Source organism: Alternaria arborescens, assembly GCF_004154835.1.
Source record: "Alternaria arborescens strain FERA 675 chromosome Unknown contig_6, whole genome shotgun sequence".
Classification (NCBI taxonomy): domain Eukaryota; kingdom Fungi; phylum Ascomycota; class Dothideomycetes; order Pleosporales; family Pleosporaceae; genus Alternaria; species Alternaria arborescens.
The window spans coordinates 149718-166536 of NW_021167861.1; the positions used below are offsets into that span (position 1 = coordinate 149718).

Sequence of the window (16819 nt, forward strand, 5' to 3'; positions counted from 1 at the left end):
TTTTGTAAGCTCAAAAGCGGCTCGGGTGCGGGAAGCAAGTCGAGCCGTGCATTTCCAGTCGGTGGATTAGTCGCTGGTATTGTACAGTAGTGGCTCCGGGCGGAACTGCCGCTGGGTCGCGGTGAGGTCTCGTTGAAAAGACCGACTTCAAGCTACTCATCCGACCCACCGACTGGCTATTTCACTGCGCGAAGACTAGACTCGGAGCAGCAAGCAGCGGGCGTAATCAGGTTCCGAAAGGACCAAACGGCCAAGTGGAAATTAATACAAGGCTCTATCTGGCCGGGGCTATATCTCGGACAGTGGCAGCCCCTTTTGGAGGATTTTCAGGCTGCCCGTTGAGAAATCAACCAAGGATGGGGATTGACAGCGGTCGCACGGTCCCCAGTTCGACGGTGGAATAGGCGTTGGGACTGTCTGTCTTGGCCAGACGTAGCGAACGTCGACGTCAGACGCGCGTGGAGCTTCAGTGACGATTAGTTTGATTAGTGCTAGGACGGTTGGAGGTTGGCGCTGACAGTAGTGAGTTGTGAACCAGACGCGCAAACATGGTTGAGGCAGCGTGGCAGCGTCGTGTACAATGTCGAGAGCTACATAAAACTAGCCACGGCCGGCGCATCCTGGACGCAAGGCGCGAGGTGCAGCAGGTTTTGGTGATAGGCGAAGGCTTCAGATCGTCGAGTGCATGTGGGCGAAGCGGATCTCCATGGGCTGGCCGGGATGATGCCGCGCAAGCATCAATCTGCCAGGGCTGACGATGTGGGTTTGTTTCTAGAGTTATTTCGCAACACGCGACGCTTGACAGTGTTTGCACTGCGACAAGAGACAATTAACAGCTGCCTCCCGCAGTGCACAACTTCTGCAACTAGGAGTTGGAGGGAGATCTGCCGTCGCAGCATCACAGCATGGGCACGCCACACCGCGCATATGCCTTTTTATGAAGCAAAAAAACAATGACGACGGGCACGGCCCCGCCCATAATAAATCAGCGATGAATTTGGCGTCGACAGCGATAAGTGCAGGGCCTGTGCCCAAAGCATTCTAGTGGGCACCGGGCAGGCAGGCAGGCAGTCAGCGGGATATCAAGCCAGTGCAGCTCTGGGTGGCAGCGCAGGCCAGCAACCTTGTCTACTATCCTCCAAGCCTCTACCCTCCCCCCAAACATCTGCTCACTCTACTCTGCATTGCATCTTTGCTGCCTGCGTCCGCTCGCTTTGTCAGAGATTCTGCCGTGGAACCCGCGTCCAGCTGTGCGCTCCTTCTCACGCCGACCCGACTGCAGTAGTCGTGGTAGCTTCCCTCACCCTCCGCCGTCTGCGCCTGTCACGACCCAGTCCGTCTTGTCTTGTCCCGTCCTGCCTCTTACCCGCGCCTCTCACTTAATGTTCTGTTACGAGTCGCCCCAGTGATCCATCTCTCCAGGCCTCCGCACACTCGTTTCCCTTACTATCTTAATCGATAATTTCCTGCCGCTGTCTGTTGTTGCACGCCAATTGCGCTACATCGAAGCGCGCTCCGAACGCCAACTTTTTGGCTCTTCACCCTCACCTCAGCCGCTGCTGTTCTCGCACACCCTCTCCGAACACCCACCTAAGGCGACTTCGATATGGCTCCAGCAGTCCCCCGATTACGCATTCTGTCAGGTGCGTCATCTCCCAGCGGGCGTCGCACTGCAGCCCGGGGCTTCCACCGCCCTCGTCCTCGCACACGCTCTGCTTGTCCTGTATTCGCGGCCTACGCTCACGTCTGCTTTTGCACCTTGGGCACTCGGCCGCGTCATCGCCGCGACTGAATGATTGCTGACTCTCTGCAGTGGGCGGTAATGCCGTCTCGGCCTTCTTATCATGGCGACTGCAAGCAACAAATGCCTGCGACGTCACCCTCGTATGGAAGTCGGGATACGAGAGCGTCGCCCAGTACGGCATATCCTTCAAGTAGGCTATCCAACCAACCTGTCCACCCCAATTGATCTCTGACAATCCATAGATCCCAACTCTACGGCAACGAGCGGTTCAAGCCCCATGCTGGTACGCTCGCCAGGCTACTCCTACCCCCAGATTACAGCTGACACCCCTCGCAGTCGTCCGCACTCCCGAAGATGCCGCCCATTCTTCCAAGCAGCCATTTGACTACGTCCTCCTTTGCGTAAAAGCCCTGCCCGATGTATACGATATTGCCAACATCATCGAGTCGGTCGTCTCTCCTCAGCATACGTGCATCCTTATGAACACTACACACAGCCTTGGCGTTGAATCATATCTCGAGCAGCGTTTCCCTACAAACGTAGTGCTTTCATTGGTATCTGGAGCAGAAATTTCGCAGCTCGGAGCTAGCGAATTTGAACACAAAGGCGCGACCGACATCTGGGTTGGTCCTGCCAACAAGAACGCCAACATCCCGCCGCAGATCCAGTCGGATATGGCTGAGGCTCTGGCCATGACGCTGAGCTCCGGACAAGTCGACTGCAAGGTCTCCTCCAACATACGACAGCAGCAGTACGAGCGAATGATAGGGTATGTCATTTATTACATGGTCGCATATCATCAACTAACGTAACACAGTCCAATCGCTTTCCACCCTGCCAGTGTTGTGTTCGAAACACCCAACCACACTGAGTTGATGGAGAAGGTCGGCGTACGGGCCCTTGTCACTGGCGTGCTTGATGAGATGATTGCACTCGCCAAAGCCTCAGACTGCACATTTCCCGCCGACTTCCGGGAAACGACACTTCAAGATTTCACCCGCCCGCAAGAAAACAACAGCACTATGTGGATGGACTTCGAAGCGAAGCGGCCTATGGAAGTTGAGACTTATCTTGGATCTCCTTTGAAGCTCGCACAAGAAGCCGGTGTTGCCGTGCCTCGGATCGAGACTCTATACGCCACACTTCATCACCTCAACATCGTCAATCGAACACGCCCGGTTGCTCCCATAGCTGCCACACAATCTCCCCAGAATGGCATGCAGCCACCTCCCAGACAATCCTCAGCACCAATGCCCCGTGGACCCCCTGTCAAAGGCCCAATGATGAACGGCAGCGGTCCCATGAACGGTGGCCCTCGCCCTGGAAGCCGTGCTCCCTCCATCAATGGAGGTCCTCCAATGATGCGTCGTGGCCCACCTCCAGGCCCCAACGGCTATCCCCCGAGGATGAACGGAGCCCCCAATGGCCAACGACGTCCCTCGTTCGAGGAGAACGGGAACTTGGAGGAGTTCTCGCATCTGATGCTCTATGATGATATGGTTCCTGATGGCGCTGTAAACGGAGGTCCCTACGAGAGCGCCGGAAGCTCTTCCAACAACCTATCACTTCGCGAGCGAGAACTGATGCTGAGGCAGAGAGAACTGCAGATCAGAGAACAGGAGATGAATATGCGAGGTGGCCCACCAATGGGTCGCGGTGGTCCTGGCCCAATGGGTCCTCCAATGGGACCCATGGGCCCCATGGGCCGTGGTCGAGGACGGCCTCCGCCACCCCAATCGATGGCTGGTTTCGACGACGATGATGACGACGGCGATGACTACTTCGATCCCATGGGCGGTCGAGGAGGTCCAATGATTGACCCCGACAACTTTGACATGATGAGCGTAACTTCGCGTCGCAACCGCTCAGCTCCTAGTGCTAAGCAGATTCGTAGCAACCCTGAAGGCGCAGGATTTGGTCCTGGACCCAACAGAGGAGGACGCAACCCATTTGGGCGTCCAGGAATGAACAAGAATCGGAGTAGTGCTCGGTTGATGGCAGACGTTCCTGGTCTGCACGACTCGATCATGAATAACCCCCTTATGGGCTACTCGTCGGATCGCTACGGACACGTCGATCGCGGCGCTATGGGCGCTCAATCCAGAACCAACTCACTGACATCAGCTCGTCTAGATGAGCTCTCAGGTGGCGGAGGCTACGGTGCTTACCCGACGCCGAACAGCCGCCGTATGAGCCAGTCACCTGGCAACCCTCTCAGCCCGGGCCCGCGACCCATGGGCCGACCATCACCGCCGAACGGCTTCAATGGCATGCCTCCTAATGGAATGCCTCCCAACGGGCGGCGGCCATCGCCCCCCGGCATGGGGCAGCCAGTACCAAGACACCCTCCTGGCCAAGGAAACGCGGTGGCGCCACAACAGGTTGAACAACACGCTGGGGTGAGCAATCTATACCCGCCTAAGTCACGTCCCCAAGTTCGCAGTCTGACTGGAAGCGCTTCAAATAGTTCCGCTAGCGCAAAAGCTGAAGATTCGACGGAAAACTCGGCGCACAGCAGCCAAAGCAGCCTCGGACCCCGTCCTCCGGTCGCGGTTCAGCAACAGGAATAATGTTCGACTCACATTTGGCGGCCATTGGTTTTGAATGTTGATATTTTGCATTGACACTGGTTCAACTTGGGCGACATTGGCGAAATCGTCTACTGGTTCTCGATCGACACATCCTTTCTCTTTCAACGACGGTCAGCAGAGCGGGCTGGACGTCTCTTTCATCACCTACTTCCACAAACACGTATACGCACCGAACCATCACCATCGGACGGACCACAATCCCAAGGAAGTCTGGGAGGCTTCATGGACAGCCAGCGGCTCGCTCAGATGGTGGATGTCTAATGACGAATAGAATTGGGCCGGGAAGGGACACATTTTGACGTACACAATCCGGCCTCACACGACTGGAGCCGTTGCTTTCGGGTTTTCTCTTTTGTCTATATCGTACATACTTGTAGAACGCTCTTACGGCGGCGGCGACAGCAGCAGCCTCTCCTTTTCTCCTTCACACACATACAGACTGTGGCAGCCCGCTAATCATGTTTTTCTTGACTGCATGGGTTTTATGCTCAGTGGAGGTTGGGTTATTTTCCCTTACCACTTGCTTGCTATACTGCGGAGTTTTCGATACATGCATATGGACTTTATTTGCTCGTTCTTTGTAACCATTCATTTCTTTTGTTTGCCCGAGGGGCTTAACCTATTCCCAAGTGCTGTGTATAACTACTATAGCTACACGAGCAGTAGCAAGTATCATGTTGGTGGCTGGATGGAGAAGCATTTCGTAGTTGAGCATATGTAGGCAGACGAGCAAAAAAGCAAGCAAGACGTTCCTTTGTTGAGAAACCACAGCATGGCATTGTGAAGAGAGATGCCCCAAAAAATAAAGCGGTCGAATTTACGAAGCTAGAATTGTGCCGCTGTCCCTAGTCAGCCACCTACGTAAATCACGGTCAAGTACGTTGGCACGTGCTCAAACTCCTCACTTCACGATGCCGACGGCTAGACGACTGCTCGTTCCAATCGCTAGCGCAACCAGCCGTGTGAACGCCTTCCTCAAAGAATGGCAATGTTCTCGTTCCGCCTCTAAGCCAATTGCACCTCCCTAACGTGATCTTGCCTCGTATCCCAACGCGTTGGCATGCAAGTGATGGTGTTCGTGCATGGTAATTGCATGCCCAAGCTTGCCTACCCCTCGTTCTCCGTCATAGCTGGACAACGCGGGGCAGTATGAGCATCAGCTCGCTGTCACGCTCCAATAAAGCCACGCGCCCACTTCAGAGCGCGACACAGAGCGCGTGTCCTGATCGACCAGGACCTACAAGAAGTCTTTTCGCGACCCACACGGTAGCCACCGTTCTCGTCCTGCTACTAGCGCTGGGTACCGGTTTCTTCGCACCCCACCTCCCACACGCCGTCTTACGCACTGTTACCAACAAACAGGCTCCTTCCTTCACTCTCCGCAATCCGATCGTCCTACAGGAACCTGCTATCTGCCCGAAGCCCGAACCTCAGGTCGAATTCGTCGGTACTTTCAACACCCAACATAAGCGCAGCATGACACTCGCAGAGCAGGCGAAGCGCGTCGCCGCCGAGTTCGACTTCGACGACAATGCCGTCAACAAGGCCGTCAAGGAGTTTATTCGGGAAATGGGTATGCACGAGGACACAAGCTGGGCAATTGGCTGCTGACGACGCGCAGACGAGGGCCTAGAGAAGACAGGCACCGAAATGAGCCAGATCCCGACATACGTCACTGCTGTTCCCAATGGCACGGAGAAGGTACGGCCTCGATATGCGCGAGTGTTCGCTTCCTTCTGATACTGCACAGGGTCTCTACATGGCCGTCGACTTGGGCGGCACCAACTTCCGCGTGTGCTCCATCGAGCTTCACGGTAACACCACCTTCTCACTCACCCAGAGCAAGGTAGCCATTCCGCGCGAGCTCATGGTCGCAAAGACATCCAAAGAGCTCTTCTCCTTCCTCGCGAAACAGATCGAAGCCTTCCTGAAACTGCACCACGAAGAACACTACGCCGGCACGCTCAGGCGCAGAGAAGGAAAGGAAGGCGAACCACAAGATGAGGAGATCTTCAACCTGGGTTTTACCTTTTCATTCCCGGTTCACCAGATAGGGATCAACAAGGGTATGCTGATGCGCTGGACAAAAGGTTTTGACATCCAGGATGCGGTCGGCAAGGACGTGTGCGCTCTGCTCCAGCAGGAAATTGACGAGCTCCATCTCCCTGTCAAGGTGGCTGCTTTGGTAAACGACACTGTCGGAACTCTCATGGCACGCTCGTACACATCGCCCGGCAAGACCGGTACATTACTCGGTGCGATTTTCGGAACCGGTACTAACGGAGCCTACGTCGAGAAGCTGGACAAAGTCACCAAGCTCACCAAGGACAAGAACGGTGGTGTATACGACAAGTCGACTGGAGAGATGATTGTCAACACTGAGTGGGGCAGCTTCGACAACTCGCTCCGCACTCTGCCCAACAGCCCTTACGATGTTCAGCTTGACAAGGACTCTGTTAACCCCGGAATCCAAATGTTCGAGAAGCGTGTATCAGGCATGTTCCTGGGAGAACTTCTACGTCTTGCTCTGCTTAAACTGATCAAGGACCCTGCTGTTCCTCTTTTCACTGATGACAACTCGTCCTCGAACGATGTTCACAGCACCACACAAATTCATGACAGCAGCCCAATATGGAAGCAGTGGGGTCTTGACACGAGCTTCCTCAGCGTGTGCGCTGGCGACAACAGCCCTGGCTTTCGCATGTTGCGACAGACGCTCGACAAGGACTACGACATCTCCGCTGTCAGCGCTGAGGACGCAGAGGCAGTCCGCTTAATTGCTGGAGCGATCGGTCGCCGTGCTGCCCGTCTTGCTGCTGTTGCCATTGCCGGTACTATCATCAACACTGGTCGTCTGGACAAGTCCTCGGGCTCCGCTACCACAGAGCAGAAATCAGGCATTGAGCCCCCACGTGGAGACGTTGATGCCAGTGCAGGCGACGAGATTGACATTGGTGTCGATGGCTCGCTGGTAGAGTTCTACCCCAACTTTGAGGAGTACATTCGTGAAGCACTACGTGCGATACCCGAGATTGGTGCAAAGGGCGAGAAGAGAGTCAGAATCGGTATTGCGAAAGACGGATCTGGTGTTGGTGCCGCCCTCATCGCGCTTGTCGCTGGAAAGGTTGGCGCGCCGCAGTAGGTAAGGTGGCTTGAATGTTGGACATGTAGTACATGAGTGCTCTTTTGTGTAATGAATCTCGGAAATGAAATGACGCAATTTTGACAGCAAACAAACTGCTTTTCTGATTAGTGCATTGCTTTCTGTTATAGCGTTTCAGTACGACGCTTCCACTGTCTTTGGCTCATTGTTTTGGAAGTTTCCATTGCTAAAAAGAATCGATGACGCATGATGTTACATGTGGGCCCATCAAGAAGCGTGACTCCAACTGCCCCACTATCATTCTTTGTGTTGAACTGCAACTGACGACTGGGTTACCACATCTAGCGGGCTTGTAAGACGAAATAGCGAGTCTAACAATCTTATTATTTCTCAGTTGCTCATCAATCAGATCACAGCCCGGCTGGCACAATTGGAGTTTGATATTTATGAGGCGGCAAGAGCTTAAAAAATCGAGCACTTACACTCAAACAAGTTCTACGTATCACGATTCTGGCTTGCCTTGCAGCCTGGAGCCATTTTACAAGTAGCTTTCACTCTAGATAATACAGACCGTGGGTCATTTCAGACGCTGCGTCGACTATGTGCTGCTATCGCATATTGTCGCGTAGTGAAATCACCTAGCCCGTGAAGTTCAGTATATTATGATGGCCTCCATCGTCCGGAACAAATCTGCAACATGTTTCAGTCACTCGAGAGCAACTTCACACTCGACTGTGAGGACTCAACTGAGACTGAAAGAAATTTCCGCAACAAAGACAACAAGCGCTCTGCCCATGTCGAAACTCATATTTCAGAATATTATGACAGAACCATACGAACATTGGGGTGATCACTCGTCCAGCTCTTTAGGGACGCATCAGCCGATGGAAGAAGCATCAAACGAGTCTAGTTACTCAGAGGCTGAGTCTTCTGGCACAGAGCAATCTTTTTGTACTGCTTGTGCCACTATACCTCCTACAGCTAAGAAGGTACCTAGGAGGGTATCCAGGAAAAGTCGATTCATCGAACAGTTTGGCAGCCTTAAGTTGACCAAGGCAAACCTCCATGCGTTAGAGGCCAGTCACAATCGCATAACTCCAAAGCAGGCTACTCCTGTGAAAAGAGAGATCCGTTTTGAATCATCACCACGTGGAAACTCGTTTTTTATCCCTCGCAAGCCACTTCCAGAATCCGCGCGAGAGATACTTCAGAAGATAAGAGCCAAAACCATCACCCAACATGACGAACCACCAATTTCAGAGTCTGACAGTAGCCCATGTCCTCTTCGCTCGAATGCCACCTTTGAAGACTTTTTGCCATACCACCAGCTGCGAACCCGGCAGCAAGACGATAACGAGGAATGGCAGCGTCGTCGTGCGCGATCTCTGTCCGCTGTTGCGTTCGAAAGTATGAAGGAATTCAACTCAAGTTGCGACAATTTATCAATTCAGGGTAAGAAGACTGCGAATGAGGTGAAAGAGGTGATCAAGCGTCGTATGCTTGACCATGACAAGTAGGGCAGCTTTTCAGACCTTTGATTTGTAGAGTAGTATACAGAATATGTCTTTTGGACTATTAATACAGACACCAATATTTTTCTTCGTTGTAGCAACGGAACTAACAACATTGATCAATTGTGCCGCTAAAATACAAGTGTGTATAGAAAATGACTAGAAGCTCGATCCTGTAGCGGTGCGGCAAACTTCCTTACCAAGAAAACGAAAAAAAAAGATCAAGACGCTATATCTAGCTATACCGGCTCACAGACAAGCAAAAAGAACGTCGCCCGACCAGGGACTCGAACCCTGAGCCTTGAGATTAAAAGTCTCACGCGCTAACCAATCTGATGAAGCCCGTTAGTCAACTGTTGTGTTGTGGTAGTAGAGTGGTGAGTTCTTACTGTGCCAGCCGGGCTGTAATGTGATTGATGAGAGATTTGTTGAAATTGCTAAATGTATCCTACGATGTTTTTGCATGCAGTCGATGTTGGGATCACGGAATGATCCAGAGAAATACGGTCAGGGCGGTGGAGTCACGCTTCAAGTGGTCCGTGTACTGCCTAGACCCCACAACATATTGGGTCTTGCGTCATTGATCTTTGTGAGCACTAGCATCGTCCAAAACGAACAAGTAAAGATTCGAGAAACGTCGTATCGCACAATAACAACATCATGAAGTAGCTTATCTATTTTGAATCAAACTTGTGTATGTGTTTAAATATGCCTAGTTGATGTTTCCATTAAACAAAGACTTTTGGTGGGAGTAGCGGAGCTCTGATAGCGAAAGTCGCAGACTGTTTGTCGGGGGATAGCTAGGCCAGACAATGCGTCATTGGTGTTTCAAGTATTGTTATGGGCAATAACTTAAGAGTATGTCCGGCATAAGAAGATGCCGTATACACTCTTACTTTCTTTCACGAATTTTCTCGCATCATATCTTAGTTGTTCCGCGTATTGCTTAATTGTGTAGGTCTAGAGATACATGCTACTATGTGAGGATCATGTATGGTAAATAGTGGAGATTCCAAATGTACTAAAGTATGTCGCTGACTTGGAATTATCACTGTTCGCTTGCGCAAGTCATTCGTTTTGATTGTCTAAGTGCGGACTTCTTACTAAACCTCACGAGCTTCGTACCATGTCTTGTAAGCCTTTGGGTCAACTGGGAGGTCCCAGTCATCGCCAAATAACTCATCCTCGCCTGAGTCTGCTAAGAAGTCAATCGGATGACGTGTGAATGAGCCCTGCCCTCTACTACCCTCCGCTCCCGGGTACCAACGTCGAGGGCGTGCCTCAGTCAAGTCGCGACCCTCTAGCCAGTCGACCAAGAAGTTCATCTTGGCAAGCCAGTTGTGAAAATCTCCACCCTTCTTTACCCAAACTTCATCTGGTCGTCCGTCTGACCACCGTAATCCGCCCAAACGAATACCCAGGCGTCGCGATGGATCGTCCCATACAATGTACATAGCATAGTTAGCTCCCTTGACGATCTCATTCCTGTGGACCTCTCCTACTGGAACAAGCTCGCATTGTATCCAAATCGTATCTTGTTTGAGCGAGTCCACGAAATCTCGTTTGATCTCAAACTGCAATCGCCCAAAATGGAAGCGGTATTGCCTGCCATGAGGATGATAGTCGCCGTCGAATAGGTCGCCTGAGAGGTACGGAGCTGCTCGATCAGGTACTGGCATGGCTTTCTTGTACGCGTAGAAACGACGCTTCATTGCTGCTCCCGCTTGGTCGAATGGGGATCCTTTCATTGGAAAATCCCTCAATCCAAATCCCTCCGCCAGCGGCTCACGTATGCCCACTCCCCATTGCAGGTTCTGGGGAGGTATGGTTGCAAAGATTTCCTTGGGCAAGTTCGAAGCTAGCTCTTGAGGTTGTAGAGCCAGAAAAAGAACTGCAACCCACTGTTCGAGCAAGTTGAGAATCGGTCCAGAAGCGAGCTGATCTCCTGAAGCTGCAAGACAGATCCAAAGATCATCCGCCTGATCCCATAGCCAATACAGAAACGATCGCTTGGACAAAGAACGGTATGAGGCTCTGTTGTGGCCATCTGCGATACGCTTCCACGCGTTACCAGTTTGGCCGACATAGGTCCACAACTCGCCTTCGATCATCAAACAGATGACGTAAATGGCCCCATGTTGGTTGAAGTTGTCAACGGCCAGTTGCTTAAGTCTAACCTTCGTTAGTAAGAGATCTTGTACACTCATTGCTAGAGCAGGCTGGGCACAGGTCAGATAAAAAGGTGAGACCTGGATAAGTAGTAGATCAAGAGTGACAGAAAAGAGCAGCGAAGTTTGGGTGAGTCGAATGAGCTGAGGCTCACGTACTCGACCTTGTCCCGAAGCTTTCCCGTGTTCGCTCGCTCAACCACCCAGTCGTCTACCAATGCTACACATTCGCCGATCGCCCAACCAGGGTCTTCAAGAACATCGCGGTAGAAACTTCCCACCTGTTCAGATTTGGCAGCATGGCACCGCTCCGGCACGACGTTCTTGACAATGTGTTCGAGTATGGCAAGCGCGTTCATCATATCGGTTGAACGAGCGTGTTGCACGCACGGAAGACACTTCGTTTGGCAGACACTCAGTGAAAGAAGACGCGCGAGCGAAAAAGATGGTCGGAAATACAAGGCAGTGTGTCTGTTTGGACAAACAAAACGTGGCTCCTGCCTGGATGTGGCTCTAGGATGGAAAGAACACCCACACAAGCACGGCCAATTCCGTTATGAGCGACCTGACATATGTGCGCTCGCTCTTCTAACTCAAGGGACACGTTTATAGACTGTCACCAACATGGCATAGAGCTTATCCATTTGCCTAACTGATTGCAGACTGAAGCATATAGCTAAGTACATCTCGGGCTTGACCAGGCCAGCAGCAAAATATGGCAATCGTGACATCAGCATTGAATGGCCTTCGCTATGCGACATCTGATTCCAGTTAATACCAGTTAATACCGTAGTCTTGCCCTTGTGGAGCTTTCTTTGATATAATAAGCTGAGCGAATGAGCAATGGCATCCGCCGACAAATGAGTGGCACCAGTCGGGAAAGCTGGCCAGACCGCATTTACTTCACCTTGCCTGACTCTCCACTTCCAAGCCCACCAGCACTTCTAGTCTTTGCCTTGCTCTTCATTCCCTGCGCCTTGACGAGCTTCTTAGTATCTTCCGCTGACTTGGCCTTAGCAGATGGTTTGCGGACTCGTTTGGGCGGCACACTGGAATCCGAATTTGTTCCTTCTTCGTTGATGCTGTGGTTGGTCGAACGTTTCTGCCTCTTGCCAGGACGTGCGGGTGGCTGCTTAGTTGAACTCAAACCGGAGATCTGGTAGGGTTTCCGCTTCCTCGACTTCACCGAAACCGACGTTGACTTGGCCGAAGATGCTTCATCGTCCGAGTTGTTCAACTTTTTCTTCGATTGATATGTCTCACTCTCCGAGTCGCTATCTGTATTAGAGTTCGTGGACTTGTCGATGTTTTGCTCCCGGTTAACTGGATCAGTGTTTGCTAGCTCAAGCCGCCTTTGTTCGAGATAGTCAGTCAAATCGGTAGTCTTATCTGACTTTGTAGCTTTGACCTCCTTCAACAACCCAGTCAACATTTCGTCTGGACCTTGTTGGTCAGAGTTGATGGCGCTTGTAGGATAGCTACCCATGTTGCTGCCGAGCTTGTCGGTATCGAAATCTGAACCGCCGTCGGAGTCTTCCTGATTGACCAAGTCCCGATATCCCTGCGTTCTCTTGAAGACATCACTCACCCCATAGCTGGCTCCTTTGGCGTTTGGTATGACGATCGCTTGAGGTATGACTGGACTCTCTTTTGGGAAGTCATCTCGAAGCGTTTTTGTCTTGCACCAGTCATACGACTCGCAACTGTTTCGTTCGAGTGTAGCGTCCACGTCACAAGCTGATGAATCGAGAGCGTCACTCAACTGCGAAACCTTTATTGCCATCTCAGTTGAATATCCGTCTGTCCTTCTCATCAATCGACCGATGTACCTGCTCAAGTCTGCTTTCATGGTTTGATCTTGCCCAGTCTTCCCCTCGATGTCTTTGATGGCGTTCTCAATAACTCCTAGGGTCGATATGTAGAAATCGCGTTGGCCATTTGTGAATTGGGTCATCAAAGCTAGGAGCTCAGCCATGCGATGCTCTGAGTGCTGGAGTCGTTGGAGTAACACAAGTGTGTCTGCATGGGCGTCGGTTCCTTCCTTGAGCTCAGTCGACTGAGCACGACTTTCTGCAGTTGCCTCTTGTTCTTCTTCGTCCGAACTGGATGGAATGGGGTACTCGATGGGACGCAAGCCGCGTACGCGGTTGATATCCATGTCGATCGTCTGTCCTGAGTCTTTCTTCACGGCTGAAGACACTTGGTTGGACGATTCAGGCCTAGACTTAGGTTTCCTAGTCGGAGTATCATCATGAGTGGAGCTTTGGGCTCGGTCGAGCGTTTCCCTCTTCTGCTTGGCTGGTACCGCTACAAGTAAGCTCTTCGTGAATACAGCGCGGTCTAGCTTCAAACCCATCTTCTCTAGTTGTTCGCATAGTTCGTCGTAAGAAGGGTTGTTGTTCACTAGACTCAATATCTGGCCAGGTTTGACTTGGTGGGCGACATTCAGATTGTTGAGATATGCCGCTGCTGCGCTCGCCATAAGAGCCTTCTTCTCAGGCGGCCAGACCGTGTTGCCAGTTGGTTGAGTGATGTTGCTGTTTGGCTGTACTTGTTTGACAGGGACAGCTTGAGCTATGGCCGGAGGTGAAGCCTGAGCTCGGCTAGGTTCTTCATCCTCGATTCGTTTCTTGCCTGCCAGCTTCCTATACTTAGAGATCTCGGTTTTAGAGAGCTTCCTGACTGCCGTGGCTTTGGTAATACTGGGGGTTGCTTGAGCAAAAGCGATAAGTGCAAATCGGCCTAGTGCATCTTCAGTGTCTTCTCTATCGGTGAAGTAACCCGAGAGATCCTCTTTTCCGTCTGGTTTCCTCCTCACCACGTTGACTGCGTAAGGCTTGGCTATATGAGGGGCGGTTGCTTGTGCGTAGTTGACCTTGAGGCTGTTGTTGGGCTTCCCTGAATCATCAGGGAATATGAAACCGCTTGGATATGCATTTAGCTTGCATTGAGAACTGTCCAATGCCTTGAAAGAGTAGGACTGGTCGGCTGGGTCGCTTTCGGTGTTTGGCAAAAGATCAGTCTGGAGTAGGCGTGCTTTTCCGATCGGCTCCCGTAACCAATACCACTTCTTTGGTCCTTCACCCGGTTTAGGCAACTGACCATACTTTGCGCCGCAAAGCAACTGCGCCCCATTGTTCGTAGCGACTATCTTGCCATCGTTGACGAATGGATCGCCCATGGGTCGTCTGGCTTTGTGAAGAACACCAGTTGCGTTGAAGATGTTCGGCCATCTCTCTCCAAGGGTTGCAAGCTCGATGTGTCCCGATTTGGCCAACTCGATAAGTTGTCCTACAGTGTCATCTGACAGATGCACGGAAGCTGGCGGTAGGCTGGTCGGTCCAACCGTGAAGCTGTAAGGAAAGTATTTCAGATGATCGGCCCAACGCATGTCCCTAGTGTCGAACGGTCGAGGAACAAGCCGATTCCAGTTGCGAATGTCATCTTCAACCTTGAAGTTAAACAATGCAAACTGGCGGAGACTCGGTACTCCTACTGGGCCGCCCATTTGATCGCCTTGGGTTTCTTGGCTGTTTTCCTGTAATAATATTGGTCAGCTCTTGGCCAAACATGCCCATGTACAAGCCTGTCTTACCAGAGTAGATTGGGTATACTTTTGGCTGCGTATACTGGAGCTTATGCTTGAGTCCTTGTCATGAATCGGATCGTCGCCTGAGTCACCAGCGGGCGTTACAGAGCCGTGTGTTGGACTGTGGGGATTACGAAACGCCTCACTTGCGTGGTCGAGGCGCGAATCACCAATACCGTACTCTGTCAGCACGTGGGTTTCCTCTTGTTCGTTCAAGTTATGTTCCAATACGAGCAAGACCATGTAGACCTAAGTATCTACGCACAAGATTGCGTGATTCGGTCTGTATGTGTAAGAGAAAAGAAATCTCAGGATGTGCCGCGCTTAACCGCAGGTGAGTACCGACACGAGTAATAGCAGCGCTTGATTGGCGCTGAAACCTTGTAGATAGTCCGTTTGCTCGTCTTCACCTAGGGTTTGGAATCGTACTTCACTTGGCCATATTCGATGGCGGCATTGCAGCATGTTGATTCACAGGACAGCCCAGTTCATAGATATCGCATTCGGAAAGCTGCTTGAGCAGATGATGTTATCTTGTTCAAAAGTTGAAGAAATCTTGTATGTGAATGGTGGTGTAGAGCGCGGTCAGGCGTTGACGTGTGGACTGCCAAGCTAGCCCACCACTTTACGCGTCGTTGGGACGCGTCTGGCTTTCACGCTCCACCAATTTTCGCAACTTCGCAGACACGCCCACAACAGAATCAAACAATGGCGCTACTAGTAGATAAACACCGGCCACGCAATCTTGAAGCACTCAGCTATCACCCCGAGCTTTCAGATCGTCTACGAGCCCTCGTAAGGACACCATCGAAATCGTCCAGTAGGCGAAACGCGACTAACGCAACATTATATAGGCACAAAGCGGCGACTTTCCACATCTCCTCGTATACGGTCCTTCTGGCGCAGGTAAGAAGACACGCATCGTCGCAACGCTCAAAGAGCTCTATGGACCCGGTGTCGAGAAGATTAAGATCGATGCACGCGTGTTCCAAACCACCACAAACCGCAAGCTCGAGTTTAACATCGTCGCGTCCGTATACCACCTCGAAATCACACCATCAGATGTTGGAAACTATGACAGAGTAGTTGTACAAGATCTTTTGAAGGAAGTGGCGCAAACACAACAGGTCGACTTGAGCGCAAAGCAGCGTTTCAAGGTGGTTGTGATCAACGAGGCAGATCACTTGACAAGAGATGCGCAAGCAGCACTCAGACGGACCATGGAGAAGTACAGTCCCAACCTGCGGTTGATTCTACTAGCAAACTCTACGAGCAACATCATCGCACCCATCAGGAGTAGAACGCTTCTTGTGAGAGTTGCGGCGCCGACGGAGACTGAAATTTGCGATGTTCTGAGCAAAGTGGGCACGAAGGAGGGATGGAAAGATGTGGAGAGTCTGAATCAGAGGATAGCGAAGGACAGTGGACGTAACTTGAGGAAGGCGCTTTTAATGTTCGAAGCAGTACACGCTCAGAAGTATGTTTCAGACCTGTAAAAGCCTCATAAATACTAACATACCACCAGCGAGAAAATCACCGACCAAACACATATTCCTCCACCTGACTGGGAAGCACTCATCCAGCAAATCGCCCGCCAAATTGTCGAGGAGCGATCTCCGCAACGCCTTCTACAAGTCCGCGCCTCCCTTTACGACCTGCTATCGCATTGCATCGACTCTACAACCATCATAAAAACGCTTACCTGGAAATTAATACCCTTGACCGAGGACGCACTGAAGCCTGAGGTTATCAAGTGGGCGGCATTCTATGAGCATAGGTGTAAGATGGGCGCTAAGCAGATCTTCCATTTAGAGGCTTTCGTCGCAAAGTACATGAGGTTGTACGAGAGGTATGTGCTGCACTCTGAGAAAGTCGGGTTGAAGCTTACAATTGACGCAGCTACGCCATGGGTATCGATTTCGATTCGGCATAAACGCAGATTCGCATGTTTGGTTCGATTGCAGGGTAAACGTAGTTGATGTGTCTTCACCAGGGTGTTCTGGCGCTACAGAGCGCGTCTCGCGTTCGGCGTTTGGTGGTTACGTCATAGCATGGAGCTTTCCCATACCTCGAGTTTCTAAGCTTCAGTTCCACTACAATCTCACACAATCCA

General features: G+C 51.6%; 5 protein-coding genes across 5 annotated transcripts; 3 read left to right on the forward strand and 2 right to left on the reverse strand.

The window, feature by feature from the left end:
• Window positions 1-1606: 1606 nt before the first annotated feature.
• AA0111_g3252 (hypothetical protein) lies at window positions 1607-4314 on the forward strand (the record flags this gene model as incomplete). Its single annotated transcript, XM_028649116.1, has 5 exons — window positions 1607-1643; window positions 1814-1934; window positions 1987-2027; window positions 2081-2513; window positions 2562-4314. The coding sequence occupies 5 exons, from the start codon at window positions 1607-1609 to the stop codon at window positions 4312-4314; spliced, it is 2385 nt and encodes a 794-aa protein (XP_028508912.1).
• A 1170-nt stretch (window positions 4315-5484) lies between these two features.
• Window positions 5485-7477, forward strand: AA0111_g3253 (Glucokinase; the record flags this gene model as incomplete). Its single annotated transcript, XM_028649117.1, has 3 exons — window positions 5485-5908; window positions 5957-6036; window positions 6086-7477. 3 exons carry the CDS (start codon window positions 5485-5487, stop codon window positions 7475-7477), a joined length of 1896 nt encoding a protein of 631 aa, XP_028508826.1.
• A 2575-nt stretch (window positions 7478-10052) lies between these two features.
• AA0111_g3254 (hypothetical protein) lies at window positions 10053-11479 on the reverse strand (the record flags this gene model as incomplete). The annotated part of the gene is made up of 2 exons (XM_028649118.1): window positions 10053-11121; window positions 11277-11479. The coding sequence occupies 2 exons, from the start codon at window positions 11477-11479 to the stop codon at window positions 10053-10055; spliced, it is 1272 nt and encodes a 423-aa protein (XP_028508829.1).
• A 536-nt stretch (window positions 11480-12015) lies between these two features.
• AA0111_g3255 (hypothetical protein) lies at window positions 12016-14949 on the reverse strand (the record flags this gene model as incomplete). Its single annotated transcript, XM_028649119.1, has 2 exons — window positions 12016-14655; window positions 14713-14949. The coding sequence occupies 2 exons, from the start codon at window positions 14947-14949 to the stop codon at window positions 12016-12018; spliced, it is 2877 nt and encodes a 958-aa protein (XP_028508830.1).
• Window positions 14950-15414: 465 nt separating this feature from the next.
• Window positions 15415-16639, forward strand: AA0111_g3256 (Replication factor C subunit 5; the record flags this gene model as incomplete). Its single annotated transcript, XM_028649120.1, has 4 exons — window positions 15415-15501; window positions 15561-16183; window positions 16232-16555; window positions 16606-16639. 4 exons carry the CDS (start codon window positions 15415-15417, stop codon window positions 16637-16639), a joined length of 1068 nt encoding a protein of 355 aa, XP_028508828.1.
• Window positions 16640-16819: the final 180 nt, after the last annotated feature.